Source organism: Papilio polytes, unplaced genomic scaffold, assembly GCF_000836215.1.
Source record: "Papilio polytes unplaced genomic scaffold, Ppol_1.0 DF823288.1, whole genome shotgun sequence".
NCBI lineage: Eukaryota > Metazoa > Arthropoda > Insecta > Lepidoptera > Papilionidae > Papilio > Papilio polytes.
Window position 1 is genome coordinate 1748279 of NW_013525916.1, and position 18542 is coordinate 1766820.

General features: G+C 34.2%; 1 protein-coding gene across 1 annotated transcript in view; it reads left to right on the forward strand.

Annotated features, from left to right (window-relative positions):
* LOC106104963 (protein kinase C-binding protein NELL1-like) overlaps positions 1-18542 on the forward strand; it is a gene marked incomplete at its 3' end in the record, with an annotated part of 28043 nt that overhangs the window by 3475 nt on the left and 6026 nt on the right. The window contains exon 2 of the mRNA XM_013285157.1: positions 14064-14171. Within this exon, the coding sequence (XP_013140611.1) occupies positions 14064-14171 (108 nt within the window). The remainder of the gene's footprint in view (positions 1-14063; positions 14172-18542) is intronic.

The following is an 18542-nucleotide window of genomic DNA, read 5'->3' on the forward strand; positions in this document are numbered from 1 at the left end:
TGCTTAATCTCAACATTGTTATATGAAATTTTTATATTTCGTATTAAGTTTCTTTCTAAAAAGCATATTTAAAAAAAATCTGCAGTGGCACAACAATGATAAACTCATATGTCTTTTAGTTACATTTTTCTAAATAGGAGAACCGCTTAAAAACGTAGACTTCACCAATAAAGTAATAATTCATTATGTATCAAATTGTGCAATTCTATCGAAAATATTCAATAGAAATATTTTTTCCAGACAAACATCTTTTCGAAACAGGACGTGAGAACGTTAGACGGAGAAACAAAATAAATACAAACAGTATAACGTGGCTCCGCTCGCGTCGTCCGCGCACACTATTGACAAAAGATCTCACACCTCAGATAATATAATAACATTTTATCTATTTATTTACTCGGAGAGATTAACCTTTGTCTATGGTATACGGGGTTAAACTGTTTAAAGAGTTTTCTTTAAAATAATATTTTTCAAGATAAATGTCTTTTAGAAGAACGGTTTAATTTATCTATTTGCTAAGATGGTATTCAATGAATCTTAAATTTCATCTACTCCGTTTTCTCAATGCTAATTGTATCAAAATAACTACGAGTACAACAAATGTAATATAATTATGGTAATGTAATATACATGATTTTTTTAAGTATTATTCAAAACGCTTTTAAATTTACATGTTAAACTTACACATACATTTACTTACTTACAAATCTAATTTTCTTAAAACTTTCAGGTTTTTTTACTTTATTTGTTATAAAGAATTAAAAGCATCGTATTAAATCATTTGTTCTACATAACTTTGTATAATATTTCTCCAGTTTTCCCGGAGTATCACATAACAACAGTTCTCAATATCGATTATTGAACAAATTGACAAGCCACTTGTGCACATCGTATAGTTCAAATTAAATATCATACGTGCTTCTGGTGTATCATTTAGCGCCAGTATTCAACAACCCACTCGACTATACGTCGAGGGCCTCTTGAAAAATCCACCCTTCTATTAATGTATTAATTTTTGAATAAGTTTTTATAACCCCTATTTTTAAGCTATAAAGGAAATAAAACTTTTACTTCTTATTTGAATAAGTTAATATGTGTAAAATTAATAATTAAAGAAGATTGAGACATAGTATAGCATAACATCTTATAGCAATTGTTTTATTACTTGAACCTAGTAATCGATTATTAAGATCGATCCTAAAATTATTAAAATGTATTGCATGAGTGGATAAATTGGATCGATCTCTAAACTATGAATCAGATTTATCGACGGCCGACAGTTAAAAAAGTTTCGTTAATGCATTTTCGTTTTTTCGTTACTAAAACCTCCTTTATAGCAACAATAATGAACAATAAAGGAATTATTATAGAGCCGAAAGCATACCGATAGTAAATATGAAATTGTCGTAACATTTTTTATTGCCGTGATAAAACTCGGTTTCTTACCAGTTTCAGAACTATTAAACTACCTGTACAGTTTACCGTAGTACCAAATCACTTAGTCGTATGTGATAAATACAAATGTGGTTTTGTATTTGGAAAAAGTGTAGTTAACTCTTCTTTATTATATTATAAAACTAAAACAAGCTAAGCGATTGATGTAATTTCATAAAATCAGTTGTTTTGTTAGAAATTTCAAAGTTCGTCGTCCTCCGTCGGATACTATTGGAAGAAAAAAAAATCAAAGGAGTGAAGTTTGCGTGTCGCTCGCTCCGGCCAGCCCCGGCCGTCTAGAACGTCTAGGACCTTTACCGTGATATTCAACCCGACACGAGCGAATGTTCATTTGAAAGTACTCCTTAAAGTAAAGCGATAAGGTTTACATTCGTCCAAACGATTTTGTTATCGTTACGTAAGGTCATCTTTGGCTGAAAGGCAAAAGAGCCGTAAAGGTGCACATCGAGCTACGCTGAAATGGATTTCCGTTTTCATTCATTTATCACGTCAAGTTTGTAATGGTCTAGACTGTGGTGTGCTTTTAGTGTGCTATGTGACTTTTTTAAATATTCTAATCATTAATAATTTTGAACAAATTAATATTTTTCGTGGAACATATGTCTTCCCTCGCTGAAATAGAGTACTTAAAAATGGTATAAATGAGCTTTAAAGCGTTTCTGTTTTTTCAACAATCAATAAAAAAACAATACACTACCACAGTTTCCGAACAATACAAAAATCTGCGTTGTAAAATTATTTTAAACCAGACCGCCTTTTTAGGTTAAGTATAAATAAAAGAAAAGTGAAATTGTTCGTTGCACCCCAAATGTGCAGCGTGTCCCCCACGCTTGTACGCGGCCCCGTTCTTTTCCATTCCCCTTCACAGAATGCTTTTAAATTAATATTTTCTGTTTCGCAGACGTCGGTCTTTATTGTTGTCTAATGCCTACTGATTTTTTATGTTTCGTTATAATAGACATTGAGGTTTTCCCGCGGAGAAAAGCAGTAAAAACCTGTCCATTCCGAATGACTAAAGTATTGTTCGCTCAGCTGTGTTTGAAAACTTTTACAATATGCTTTCACATCAGAACTCTTTCAGAAATATTCTTTACAGTTTTGTTTTTAAGATTTTACATAAATATTCGAGTGCTTAAAGTTTTATAGAAATATGTTAAGAATTTGAAACACGTGAACAAATATAACATTTTATATAAATTAGTTACATAAAATTACAAAACTTATCGGGTTATGTTAATTTTAACTTTGTTATTACAATACAGTTTTCAGCTTATACCTTATAATATTAAATTAAGTCAATAGTTTTCATTATCCTCGATAATAAGCGTCGATTTAATAACCAATGTAATAAGCTTTTATTCGAAGATTACATTAAAATGAACAAACAAAAAAGGCTCGCAATTGGAGATTGAGTTGGCAACCAGCCAATGTATTTAAACCTTGAAATTTTTTTCTTATTCTTAGTTGAAAAAGATTGCATAATTTCAAGATGTCTCTTATTGCAGATGTACGTTTTATTTTAAAGACTTGTAATAAAAAAAATAATTTTCACGTGTCACGTATAACAGAAATTGCCATATATTTACCGCAGTTGTTTCGTTTAGGTAAACTATTCCTTTAAATAATACAATTCAAGGTGTGTCGTGTTTTATTAATGATTTCCTAACCCAATTCTCAGTATTGGAGCTTTGTAGAGTTTTGTATGTCAAACTTCTGATTGACATACTATGTTGAGGAGTCACGCAACCTTATATAACTTCTAATAAACTATGGAAATTGCAGACTTTCTACGAACTGTCTGGGTCAGATATCAAAATAAAAAATTTCTAGATTTATTTTGTGAATTATTACTACACGATTTACATTGAAAGTTTGTGAAAATAGTATATTAACTTAGATTTGCGTAAGTTAAAGAAATTTCGTTTGATGTGCCTTATTTTCAAAGCACGACGCTCAAATGCTTGAATCTCATAAAAATTGCATGACATCATTTGCTTTACATGCCCATGAATGTAACAAATTGGGTGCAGTAAAACATGTAAAGTAGAAACTAGAGTCGTAAATTACAGAACAAGATATGTTGATCACATCTCATTCAGATACAAAATAAGGTGGAAACAGTAAAGCTTTTCACAGAAACAGACGTCTAGTTAACCTTCACATTGACACTGATTGGTGAAACACTTGTATGAATAAAACATAAATAATTTGCCAATTCATTTCCGTTAAAAAAATGCCAGGTATATAAATTTTCTATAATGCATTCGTAGACTTGGCTACGTCGGTATTCCTGTAGAGTATAATTTGCATGTTAAAGTCGAGTTTTCTATTTCATTGTCAAGTTAAATAGCTAAATTATAACCGTGGCTGCCGCAACCGATGCAGGGTCATTAACATAACTTAATAATTATACATTAAACGATGTTTTAACATAGTTCGAAACTTAAATTTATAGACAGAAGTTTTTTATTTAGTTTAAAATAATTTATAGCTGTTTTTTGAAATATGACAGTAGAAATATATTATGTGTTCGGGTATGTGTTCTACTTTTAAGAGACAGAACCATTATCAAACTGCTACATACTGCGACAAAGTTCTAGGTCAACTAGGGCATTTCCATTTAGTAATCAGTCGTAACTACAGACCAAAATGACCAGTATGGATTGTTTTATTTATAGACATATTAGCATTATTGTACTTATTAATAAGTAATTTATTTATTTTCGGCATCTTATTATCGGATCTTACTAGGATTTATGGCGTTTTTTTATACCTTACATATATTTGATCAAATGTCGTGACGTTATCTGTGACAAACGTGTGCCGTGTAGATTATTCGATATATTTTTAATTTGTACATATGATAGTGGTGTGTGAGATGAGGTGCAGAGCGGGTGCAGGTTCTCGGCAGCGCAATGCGGCGCCTCCAGCCTGACCTCGTTCCGCTCAAAGCACTGTTCCGACACAAGACACGTACAATTGCAAACTTTCCTATTAGCAAATACAAAGTCTACGATATTCTTTCTATTTCTAAAGTCTATATCTATTATGGCTTTCTTTACAATAGGAGCATTTCCCTGGTATAAAAATACACAAATTAATGATATAAAATACTTACTTGGCAATTTTAAAGTTGAAGTTTTCCAAAATTCTTATACTCTTCGAACCTAAAAAGTACGAGAGTATGTTAATGATAAGTGCTTGAGTCAAAATGATTAAACATTAGTTAAAATATAATTAAGAGTCGTAGTAACATGCTACGAACTCTACGCGATGGCACGTGTTTCCGAAACTACGGTATCGATCACCGGCGTTGTACGCAACAGACGAGCATGCGAGACGTAAGGAAAGTCAGTGTTAAATTATGTACGTCCCCCCCCCCCCCCTCAGCCGCAATTAGGTCGTCTTTCCCCCCTGCACCCATCTCGAGTAAATAGCTTGTTTGCCACACGCCCCGACGCTTGCCTAATTAACTACTGTCTTGTAACTATGAACATATTCATATATGATAACTCTGTTTACATTTTTCAATGTTACTCGTATATATACTTAATTACTTTTATGTATTAAATGTTATAATTCCTACTTAAACTAAGTATTATTTTTCGAATATAATACGATGTTATTGCTCCAGGAGTGTTTTAATTGTATTTTTTTCTTCAAAAATGTCGTTGTTTGTTCAATTCTTAAGAAATCGATAGTTCATACCAAAAAGTGTTAAAGTATTTTATATATGGTTTAATTGGAATCGTTTACTGTTTATATTTCACTATAATCTGGCTATAATGGTTAAAATAAGCATACTAACCGCCTTTCTTCAAATAACTGGCGATAGCATGCCATTATAGCGTTACTTATTTTTAATTGTGTAATAAACATTGTTTTCAGGGTTCAGATTAGTTTCCTTACAGAAATGACTTGTATTTTTGGAATGAAGCTCTAAAATGAACTATTTTCTTTTTACTACTACAATAGATTTTGAATACTACGAGTATACTCGTAGTCTACATAGGCTTCGACAGGGGTGAATAGGAAAAATAGGTACAAAAACTACATAGAATAAGACCATATTTATAGTAACTATTCCCCACCTTAGACCTAGCCTATATTATCGGCTGGTGTGGCCCATGCTACTCTATGAAGTTTAAGAGTTTTTCCATACTTCAGGTAAAGTTAATTAAGATAGAAAAGTTCGATTCTTTAGTTATCAGTAAAGTTTTAACGTCTAATAAAGACTAAGCTATGTAGACGACTTTAGAATCAACTACTAAGATAAAAATAATCTGTCGAGCTCACAAATAACTACGTAGTAGCTGAACCAGGAGTATTCTTCTCTCTCGACTATATTACATAGAAAAAAATGTAAATTGAAACGATCATCGAACGGGGTATGTCTCGATGACGCAACTCTTAATTAAGTATGAAAAATTAGAACAGGCACGAGGGAGAGGGTGCAAGTGTCCGGGGTTGGTTGGCACCGACAGGTTGCTGCCACCCTAATAGACCAGGGTGCTTGCCCTACCAGATGTTTAGAATCGTTTTTAACAATTATCGACATTAGACATTGAAGATTTAATACGTAAAAGTAACTTATATCAAAACTGTAGCATTGAAAAGGATATGAAAATTACGCTACAATTACGTTTAATATAACGTATAATCTTATTGTATTCAATCAAATTAGTACGGATGCAAATTATAGTTAGTACGATAATATATAAAATAGTCTTGATTTACATTATAAAATGAAACATTTCTTCCTCTGAATTTTTAGGCTTAGTTATGCAGTATGAACAGAAAAGATAAATCCTTAATCGTATATAAATTGAATTGCTGGCAACTTTTGGTGTCATTTACTGCGCCTACTAGGCGTTTTCACTTCGTTGAAGTGGCCCTCGTTTGTTTGACATTCAACGGCTGGTAGCACCATTTACATACGACCGAGTCCCGCGGGACGCAATTCATAAAAACACCGCTCGCCCGCAAGTATTAGTCAACCAAACAATTTTGTACATCCCTCAGGGTATTTATGCCACGTACTTATTAATAATTTAACTTAAATGTTACGATTTTAACGAGTATTAGCATATTTAAATACGAGTTCGATAGGCGTAGTGTCCAATTATTTGATTTGTTAATTACTATGCAAAACACTGTAATTAAAATCCAATAGTTTGTGTAATTAAAATTTAAACTCATGTTGATATTTTAAGACTATTATTCGTCTCTCCGTTCGCTTCGAACTGTGAAGTTTTAATAAATGTAATCGCAAACATGTGCAAACAAATATTGGGTATACTGTGACCTGTTATCAACCATATGCAAACTTGTAGAGACAAGTTTTAATCTTACATTATTTCATACGCTGTACTATATACAATGTATGTGACTTACAAATGGAGACAGAATTCATTAAATGCATACATTCGTTTCAGAGATTATCTTGAAAGTCAAAATCTTTACGCTTGATATGAATGAAATGGGATGTTCATATTGCAATACGTTATCTAAGTTAAGTCCAGCGGGGTTTCCGTATCGGATATAGCGGCTATCTTTGTAGGAAGCGATGCCAGGTCTCGCCTCGCCCGCGCCACGATGTACGCCGAGAGGACACGCACGTGTGATAGGGGACTTATCTCCGGGGCTGTTTGCTCGGGATTAGACGCCGGCGCGCGCCTGTCCATTGCCAAGTTCAAAGTGTCAAAGACTTTGTCGCGTCGTACCACCAACATAATATGTATCGGTAAAAAACCCAGTTCACGTTAACTACGATTACCGATTAACCTAATTATGTTTCCTGTTCAAATATAATTAATGAATTGGAACTGCGAATTGCAAAGTTGCTATTGCGATTGCAATTAAATTTATTTTTTAAAAAGTTTCGTTTCTTCGTTTAGTGTCGTGAACAAAATCTTACTAATATATGGATGGATGGTTGGATACATGGATGTTTCTTAGAGTTTGTAGCCTAAACGTCTGAACAGATGAAATTTGGCACAGTAGAGGATAGCCTGGAAGAACACATAGGCTTTTACTCACTCACTCACTTTTGGTTTTTTTAATTCCACGCGGACGGAATCGCGGGCGAATGCGAGTAGTCCATAAATAATCAGATTGTGTATCGCAAGTAATTGGATTGACACTGTAAGAAAGAAAAGAGTTATATTTAGACCTGAGATGCAATGATAATAACATTGTAGGGACATATAAGAAACAATAAGTATCTTGTAGTACAGTTATAGTAAATTCAGACTGGGTTGCATCGTCTTGGAATTTCCAAGTAGTTATGCCTATTTTATAATGATGTTCCGTGCCTAACTTTTTATGTGTGTTGTGTCATACAATTAATATTTTGCTGACAGAGTTACAGTAATTCGGTTTTCTTAGCAACTTTAGTATGTTAATTATTCTATCGTTTTAACGGATTTACTGTAGATATCGTTGTTTATTTTATTGTCAGTAATCTTGTTTAAGGTAAACACGTTATATAGTGAAGATGAGTATTTTACAATACGACAATACGATAAGTGTATAACATCTTACAACTACAACATCTAGATTACTTCATATCTTAACTAAGGTGCGTAAATACATTTGTATTATAAGTAACAGAAAATATACTACCGAAATTTCATAAGAATTGAAATAAACAAATACTTTTTAAACTAATTATTTTTTCCCAGTAACCGCGTTATGTTCGCGGTACAAATTAATGCAGTTATCCTGCATAATAAAATCGTAAGTAATCTCAATATTTCTAAGTAACCGGATGTTGTCCGGGCAAGGGTACGCGAAGGACGAAGTGATATCGGAATTTCAAATGGGCCGTTACATTCCCATTGAAGAACTTAATACATTGTTGTCGGCCGAGTTTTTTGCGTTGCTTCTTATCAAATAAAAAACTTGTGACCATTCAACGTTGGTAAATTGTTAAAGAAATTAGATCCTGTCCTCGGCACTTTTTGTCTAAGAAAAATAATTTTGTATGACTGTAATTGAAAATTGCATATTCAGTTAATTAGAAATCTTAAGTACATTAAACCAGTCTTAAGAATATTTGGTCTCATTCCTGACGTACAGTAATCGCGGCGCAGTAAGTAATAAGACGTCATACATCAGCTGTCGCATATCGTATTTCGTGGTTCATTAAAACGTGTGTTTTGTACGTTATAAAATTCCAGTTGTGACGGTGAGTTCGTTTAAAAATTAACCAGAAGTGAGTCCAATTGTGGGGTTCGGTAGCGCACACGTTGTGGGAGGGGGCAGGGGTGGGTAGGCAGCGGCGCGTGTCCGCCACCTGTCGACCGCTGCGCCGGTACGACCGAGCCCCGCGGGCGCGCTCGCGCCGGCGCCTCATTAACTGACTCCATATTCTAAAATCCTGCATACATAACAAAATATGACTACAAGATTTCCATGGCGACCGATCTGGAATTGTAGATTTGTTTTTTACATGGTGATATCATGCTACTCCGAAGTTGTCTGAATTCATTTTAAATAAGTACTAACCAGTGACTTTGAATAGATTTGTTTACATGAATGCGTTATTTATTCGCCGTTTTTATAACCGTTATATTTAAATAAACAAAAAATACAACAAGTAGACATGAAAAAGCTTTGATACTCAAATTCTATCAATTCAAGACCACATAAAGTTATTGAAATAACTACATAATTTTGTAATTAGTTTTGTTAAACGCCTGAGTTAGTATTACCATTGTTTTAAACGTATATGGCCTTTTGTTTACCTTTTCTTAGAAAACCGCGAAATTCACAAGAAACGTTTTGTAATCATAATGTAAGGCGTCAAATTGTGCATCTGTCAGCATCTCGCACGTGAATGGCATCATATCGTATGATTTATATTTTGCTGATTCCAATTTTCGAGATACCTGTTCTTTTAAATATCACCCGATTTATTTGACATACTTTCGTGTCTATAACATTCCATTAACGTGTATAAAGTTGCGTAAAATTATGCTAAGTGACCGCTAGGAACTCACATACGTTGTACTTTTGTAAACTATTTTAACATTATAAAGAACTATAATGATTAAGGCAGGAAGGCAAAATTTTGTTAGCTTCATCGTTAAAGAATGGAACCCATCCCACTCACTGTACTATTATTGGCAATAAACTATCAAGGTCGGGTCAAAGTACCGTACATCATTTCCCGAGAATATTTTTATTACTTGGAAGACTTAAAACGTTGGCAAAAACAGTAATATGAAGCGATACGGGGTACGGCACGCGCGGCATATGTCGCGACCCTACGCTACCCTACACGCGATCAACTTTACATGTCTTTACTTGAGGCACTGTACACTTAAGACACGAGAAAAAATAAGAAATCAACTTCTATGAATTCAATGCTTAATGTTTTTTATATTATCTTCAAAAATTTATAGTTTGGTTTAATATTGCTAAGTATCGTAACTAAATTCTCGTCCTTATCGAAAATTAAAAAATTTAAAACCTGTTTTAACGGTATTATCACATTAGTATCAAGACATTTTCTTTGTTTTATTATTAAAAATAATTATTCGTTTGTAGAACAAAAACTAATTGCCTATTATCTACGTCGTAAGCCACCTCGTAATCATATTGATAAGAAAACTAAAGATAATCATAAAATATCATCGGTCAACTGAGCACATGGCATATGGCCGGTGCGGTCGAGCATGCACGCCACGTGTCAAGACGTTTTTATAGCCAAGGGTCTTCAATTAATTGTTATTAACCCTTACACCGCTATTGCTCAATGATCGCACGTAATCTGATAGCAAATGAGTCCATTACACACCGCATCGGGTTACTATGAACACTTGTTTACTCTTGCATCGCGGAAAATAAACCCTCCCTTTACACGTCAAGGGTTAACTCTACGATATCGAGTCAGCAAACTTTTTGAAATATCAGACGGGTAAATTATGTGTTAGATAAGAACAATCTTATTTTGTAGGCTCAGCTTTTAGCAGTATTTTTTTCAAAGTGTTGCAATAAATGTCTACCTCTTATTTTGTATTTATCTCTCTTAACTCATAAGTTTATGAGCTCTTATATTTAGATTTCATATTTTTCAGTCAACACAACAAATATTTGTCTTCTCAAAGAAAAATCCCCGCTTTTGCATAACAAACTAATAAGTTATGTTGACTGACTCTCGAAGATAGGCAGAGATTTGATTCTATTAAATCAAGAACCCTCTCTCGTATTGCATTTGCATAGACGTGTTGTGCATAAATAACACGTGGCAAAAACAACTTAAGCATTTGCCTTTTTGAAAAGGAAATCTACAAGTTGTGTATTGTATTTTATCAAACTAATCCAAGGTTTTGCAGGCAAAAGGGAAATTCCCATCTTTTCGTTTTTACATGTTTTATTTCATCGAGTTTATCCAAACATCTGTTTAAATATCTCGTCTATTTTAACACAAAGCCGGTCTTTAAGAAGCAATTTGTCAGATCAGTCATTAATTAATGACCCGACGCTTGCAGACAACGGATTTCACAACTCATTGGATGATTAGTAAACTTCAGAAACGTTACAAGTAACAACGTCGGACATGATTTTGATGTATTATTAGATTGATTACGCTTAATTAATTAAATTTTAAACGTTTACACTTTATAATATTGCGTGAATACGCAATTTAGTATTGGGTAAAGATAAAATATTTTCAGTGAAAAAATAACGAAGGAAAATTTCTTAATTAGCTAAGAGGAATGATCAAAAACATAAATTAACATAAAAAACGTTAGAAATCTATTAACGTTGCTAATGGCGCTGATAAACGTTTAATATATCTTCAGTGCCGTATGTATAGTAAAGGCTGGAAGGATTTACGATCGCGTGGAGAACGTACTTTATGGCTTTCAGGCTGTAACCGGACGGCATTATGGACGAAAACGACGTCACGGATACGGCCCTTTGCCCATATCTATAAGAGGCAAGTCATGCTTAACTCATAATATTGATATTCATGTTCTTTAATACCCTCCGATGTCCCTCAAGTATAGAGGGTCATGGTAATCATCTTAATGACAAATATGTAGCTACTAATGGGCGGCTGTATATCATTGTACCTTTTCTTCTGTTTACCAGAACAACTAACTACAAAAGAAAGACGTGTGTTTCAATAAACAAATAATTTGTTAATTTAGAAAAAGGATGTATTAAAACCTGACTACAATACATGAAACTGGTAAATTTCACCTGTGAACTTTACAACCGTGTAGGAAAAATATAAAACTACATTTTTACCTGAAAGTTGCGGTTAAATTGACGATGAAAATGTTTTACATTGTACTGTCAGTCTTACGTAACCCATTTAACAACGTTATAAAGCACAATAGAGGTGGCTCGTAAGCGTGGAGCACGGAGCGTGGCTTACAATACGCTGGAAGCTAGCAGTGCGCCGCAGCGGCAGTTTACGAGGCCGGGGAGGCAGACGAGCCGGCGACGGACCACCCTCAGGGCTGTCTCACTTTATTATCCGCTCATCGTTCGGAGAAACTTCTTCATACTACCGATTAATGCCGTCACGATAACTGATTTACAGCTCATTTTGTTATAGCTGTTGCTGATTTCATCTGCCTCAAGTAATTCAATTTACATATTAACTAAAAATAAATGAAATATCAATTTTGATATTGTAAGTTAAGTTATGTTGGTTAAATCAATTCAGAAACTGAAAATGTAAACTGTAAACTATTTTTTTACGTTAACAAGACTCTTCTTGCGATGATGTTTTATTTTGTAATATCAACCCACTGTTCAACATCACAAAAAAAAAAGAGGAATGTGTCATCCCTAGTTATATCTGTCGCAGAGCAGAGGCGTCACAAATTGTAGACAGCGCTTCAACGACTGAATGGTACTCCACACAAACCACGACGCTTTCTAATTGAAGTGCGAATTAAGCGCGATAGCAATGTGTTCGCGGTATATTTTAAGTAATTTCTTCCTCTGCTACCGTAATGTCTGGACAATGTAGACATAAGATGGATCGTTTCTGTGATGGATTGCCTTAAACCGTCTGTAAATTGGTCGTGATTTGCGCGAGGAGGTGGGGGAGTAGGGTGTTCTTTCATATACTTTGCTTTAGACTATTAGTAAACTAAAATTTAATATGTTAAAGCTTTAATAAAAATAGCCATTTATAATAAGTGTGTCACTCAAAAATAAATGGAAAAGCAATGGTTAAAAAACATAGACGTCATTTATTCATAACTAACCTTTAAAAACTCTTAGTGGATTTCTCGAAAATATACACATTGAAAAAAAAAGTGTTTGATATTATAAATACCGAAACAAATATCATTTCCCTGGCCTCTACAATATCTGACATTAATGTTATAGTTTCCATAGATTATAACACTGATAACATTGTTATGCAAAACTTATTTCTACCTACATTACAACAAAATAACATAGTTTTGTCAAAGTAATCTCTCGTAGCCTAGTTAAAGTCTACGAAGTTGTGCTACGGCGCTTTGTAGCGCTACGTGACCGGGTTACTGCTGATAGATGATGCTTTAGTCAACCCCGCCACGTCGCACAGATTTACACTGCATATTAAGTAATACGAGTTCTATATCATTCTTATTTGGTAGGGTAATTTGTTTATGACATGAATATATTTGTCACTCTTCAAATGGTAATGGCAAAACGTTTGTTACGCATTATCGGTTTTTATTCAAATACTTAAATTAATATCATGTTCAAGATAAATTGTCATAAGATCCGACTAATACACACAGTGTGTGATTTCTTACAACTTGGTAACATTCGTAAACTGATGTATTATAAACGGTTAAGGAACCTTACCTTCATTCCATTATTTTTACACTCTAATTTAGAAATGGATAGTGACGTCTCTACGAAAACAGTAATCGAATAAGTAATGAATATTTAATCGTCTCTATTCTTTCTGAAAGTGTGTAAGCTATAAATAATGCTACTGTTACATGTTTCAAGTGCGCCGTCTTTCGATCGATAGTCGAGGCTGTGTCTTGGTTTTTCGGAGTCCTCTACATATCGATTGTCTGAATGTAGGCCACCATTCATTTATTACTTCGTAAATATTCATTCCTTCGGCGAAATGATTATATCGGTTATGGTTCACAAACAAACGGCATTTAGTACGCACTAAAATAAAGCTGTATTTTATGAATTTATCCGTAATTGATGATGTTAAATGAGTTTTGAATGTACATATTGCCTTTTGGTGTGGAATTTTTCATAGGAATTTAAGGCTATTTATTATTATTAGATTTAGATACATAAATTACCATACATTTTGTGAATTTCGTGCGAGACGTTTTCTTTATTTTGACCTTGCATACTTATGAAATAATATTTCTCGCTTTGCGTATTAACTACAGTTATTTAGGTAAATAGAATCTAATGTTTGCTGGAGTTATTAGAATGTTGATAATCTTAATTACATGTTTTGTAAATAAGTATATTATCGTAGCACCTTGCCATCTATCTCATTTTCTTTAAAAAAACACAGAGATAATAATAGTATTTTTTTTGTACTTGCATGAAAATAAAAGGTAGTAGTGTGATTTTACCTTTATCTAATAGTCGGTATTTGTGTGCAGCCACCGAGCTAGATCTGCTGGGCGCGCTGTCGCTGCACAACACGTCGCATCCCGGCGTCAGCACCGCGCAGGGCCTGCAGCCGCAGCGTACCGCCTACACCCTGGAAGGTAAACTATTTATTATAATAAACAACAATAGATTTTTTGGAACGAACGGACCGATGCGGCACTATTGCTTATAATCCTTTAACCTTCCTCTCTCCCTGCCTGCCTTGTCACCTTAAACCCCATCTCCTGCTACTTACTTGAAATTGGAAGCTTTAACGTTATTATCCATTACACTTAGAAAGATTTTATTGTTGAATATAAAAGTATTAAACTGTAGAAGAAGACTCGAATAAAATTAAGTTTAAAAATCCTAGCAATGCGGATATAAAACTAAACTCATAAAATGAACACTAACGGAAGGAAGAAGTCATCAAACTGCATACAAAGCAATATAGGAATCGTTAAAGTTGGTATCGTATAATAGGAGTTAGAGTAATGGATCACGCTGTCGGCGCGAGTTTGCAATCCATTTCAGCTGCAATTCCACTTAGAGCATCGTAATGGCCGGCGAGGTGTGCCTCTTTACATTCTAATGCACCAACCAATCAGACGTGCGCCAACATAACATCAAATAGCAATAACTTTAACGCAATCGAAGAACGTTACGGACACGCCTCTTTGTGATTTTATACAACTCCTTAATATTAAGAATTCGTCTAAAAAGTTACATGTGTACTTAATTCAAGTAAACTTTAGAATTAACAATTTGTTTTTCAGTCGTCGTCTACTTTCTACTTCAACAATTATTTTTATTGTATAAAATAGAGGAAGAAAGAGGTTATTTCATTTTACGGAGGAACGTTTTAACCCTAGTTTTCGAACTCAATTGTTTTGAGATACAAATATTTTGTTAAGAAGTACATTGGTTGCACTTCCGTAGGGCGCTGGCGAGGGTTCAAGTTCATTGTCTCTGCCCCTTGATTTGACGAACGCAATATGCACCGGATTGGACGTGAATGGCTCGTGCTGGAGCAATTCTCCGCGCTTGCTCACACCGAAAACAAATTGCGAATTTTTCCTTTTTAACCCTCACCCTAACTGAACTATGATTTATGACTAAAACATTTCTATGTGGTTCAGTTATTTCCAAATAATTATCTTCGTCGATATTAAAAAATAAACTAAATAGTGCTTAGAATAAAAGCTTGCAGATATTCCTAGTGTCTTTACTTCGTTTTATTCCCGTTTTAAATATTCATGAAGAACTCGCATGCTTTATAATAATCATATTTTATAGCTAGTAAACACATTCATAGTTTTCATTCGTTATGTATTGTTGACATTATTATTTTTTAGTTTGATGTTGTTTTGGCTTCACATCAAACGGATAGGTAAGATTAGGTTATTATTTGGAGTGTAATAAATCTCAATTAAATAAGTTATTTTTTCTTGATAACGGAAATATATATTTCTATCCAAAAACATTAGTTATTTATTGACACAAATAAAACTTAATCCCGGAATCCGGTGACGGCTATGAATTTATTGTAGTGCACATATATATCAAAGTCGTTACAATTTAGCGACGTGATGAGATTCGACGCGTGTAATCCCTATGCGGTGTCCCTTTGAACGGACCATTAACAATAAAGGGCCGCGATCCCTGCCTCTAAATGTCCGTAATCCGTACGTGCGAAGTGATTATCTCGCCGCGGGAACAGGGATATTTGTCCCCGTTGGGGAATAGGGACTTTATTAATAAAGCTTTTACAAATAGAATAAATCCTGGGTTGTTGTTAAAACCTAAAGATTTATATTTAACACTAGCTTACGCCACCGACTCCGTCCGCGTGTAATTAAAAAAAAACACAAAAGTGAGTAGCCTATGTGTTCTTCCAGATCAGACTATCCTCTAAATCTATACCAAATTTTATCGAAATCCGTCGGCTTTATCAACTTTCGCATTTATAATATTAGTTTGATTAGCTGTTTTTTTCTACTTCGTCCGCGCGAAATTAAACAATAATAAAAATTATAGCCTATGTTACTCCCTGCTAATGTGGCTTTTGAATGGCGAAAGAATTATTGAAATCGGCCCAGTAGTTTTTACGTGAATCGAATAAATACAAATATACAAATCTTTCCTCTTTATAATATTAGTATGGATATCAAAATAAGTATGATATCACTGTCTTCGGATTCTGTCTCAATCGAATCTATAGCACGTTAAAGTATTTTTTGTGTCGATGACAACATTTTGATATTAAAATAGATTGCATGTGTATCGCGCTTAATGATCATCCTTCCGACCAATTTTAACATGAAAATACAATAGTAATTAATTAAACAATTAATTCTCCTATCCCGGCACTCAGAGACGTATTCACACGATTCACTTAAGCTTTGTATAACAGACCGTTAGTGGAGTTGCGTAAAGCCCACGTAATTGTCGAAGGGTGTCAGTAATCGTGGGGCCGAGGGGTTGTCGTCTCCCGCCATGTCAAATGTCGTAGCGCTAGCATCACGGATTAACTCCATTATCCGTGGCCGCGTCTGGAAACCTTTAATGTGACCATAGCTTGCTAACAAGACGACTGTTGTGGACAAATACGGTAATCAATGGTAGCATTTAATACACGCAATACAGAGAATACGGTATAAATTTCAATGCAATATGGAATAAATCATTCATTGTTTTATCGTCTATGTTCAAAATGTTTGAGGGCACATTTGTCGTTACAATGGACACCAGTCATAAACAGAAATCTGCTGCTGACACGACCGCGACGTATTTACTTATTGAAACGTCTGTCAATGTCCGATGCAAAGTGCAAATGTTTGTAACAGTGCAATATTGCTTGAAAGAATTATTTACAAAAGTTACTTCAATATATTTAAGCTTCTAGCGTCGAACGCTAATTTACTTAATAACTATAATTTTAATAAATGTTATAGGCAGTAACGAAGTGTTGATTTCATAAACATCGTATATTAATAACCTTTGTTGCGGCGTTTGCTTGTTCAATGCACGAACGCCCCGTGCTCTGCGACACGCAATGACTAGCTCGGTGACCCGACGTGCCGCGTCCAGTCGTGCGATTCAAATGCATCACTGCCTGGGGGCACGATAATAAATCTTTTCAGTCTCAGTTGCAATATTGAAAATGAAAAACATGAAAGAAATAAATAATATTGTCAGAAATAAAACAACGAAAACAAATTTTCCAGATTGTAGACAAAATTACATTCTACCTTCATCAATCAAATCGAGGAAATAAATAACCGAAATAAAGGTCCGCATGTCTGAGAATGTGATGAAATGAATATATTTTGTACCTATTTTTTTTACGTTTAATATCGCTATCACAACTTGGAATAGAAGCTTAACATAGCGAGGAAAGAAAGCTTATTTAACTTTTTTCTTTAAATAGTTCACTTTTGCTTAGACAAGCAAGCAATAAAGTCACCTACACTATTTCACACTAACAATAAAGGTACACGTATTACGCGCCTCAATAAAAGCGGCCATGTGCAATGGTCTATTATTCGCAGGTGACAAATTCGAGCGATCAGAAACATGTCCCCCATGAAAGGCGAGGGGACGATGTACGCTAGAGAAATAAACGATATCCAATAAATCGAGCGAGGGGTTTTCAATAAAGTGTTTGCATAAAGAGTCGCAAATATTTATCTGTCACAAAATTTGCTCGCCTCGGTGATTTAATGAAACCAAAACAAGAATGAGGGTTGTGTGCGGATGATAACAGTCCGTCGTAACGACCCTGTTACAGATTATATTTTAAATTCGATGCAAATGTTATGAATGGAATTGCTTGGGGAGCATTTGATAAATGTGCGGCCAGACATAATAAAATTGGGCTCGGTTGTGTTATTTCGCTAATATTCCTGTAATTCATTTTATCCGGGTGTTAAGAATGTGTTCCGAGATTGAATTATTACCGTTTTATGAGTTAAAATTTTGGGCAGAATTTAATAAGTTCCGTTATAGCAATGGTTTTTTGGCAATGTGTTCGAAAATAATAATTGTAAATATTATTTTCGATTTATTTACAATTATTATTACGATTACATCATCTTTCTTCTTTTCCGTTCGTTCGTTCATAGAATCGGCGCAAATATTAAAAGATTACGTACAAAATAATTTAAAACAATACATTTTGGTATATTACCACTGTTATAATGCGAATATCCATCTCAAGATCAAAGTGATTCACTTCAATTCAATCTGCACATCTCAACACAACCGCCAACACTTTGACTGCGAGAATTAATAAGCGTGTAGGGATTTGCACGAGGGGTTACCTTTGTAAGCGTGCCACCTTTCAAGCCCTTTTTTGCCTTGAGTATGCGAAGATATTAAAAGAATGATTATCTGTAATGTTTAAAAAAAAACAAAACCGACTTCCAAACAAAATACACGAAAAACAAAACAAAATGCACTAAAAACAAAACAAAATACACCAAAAACAA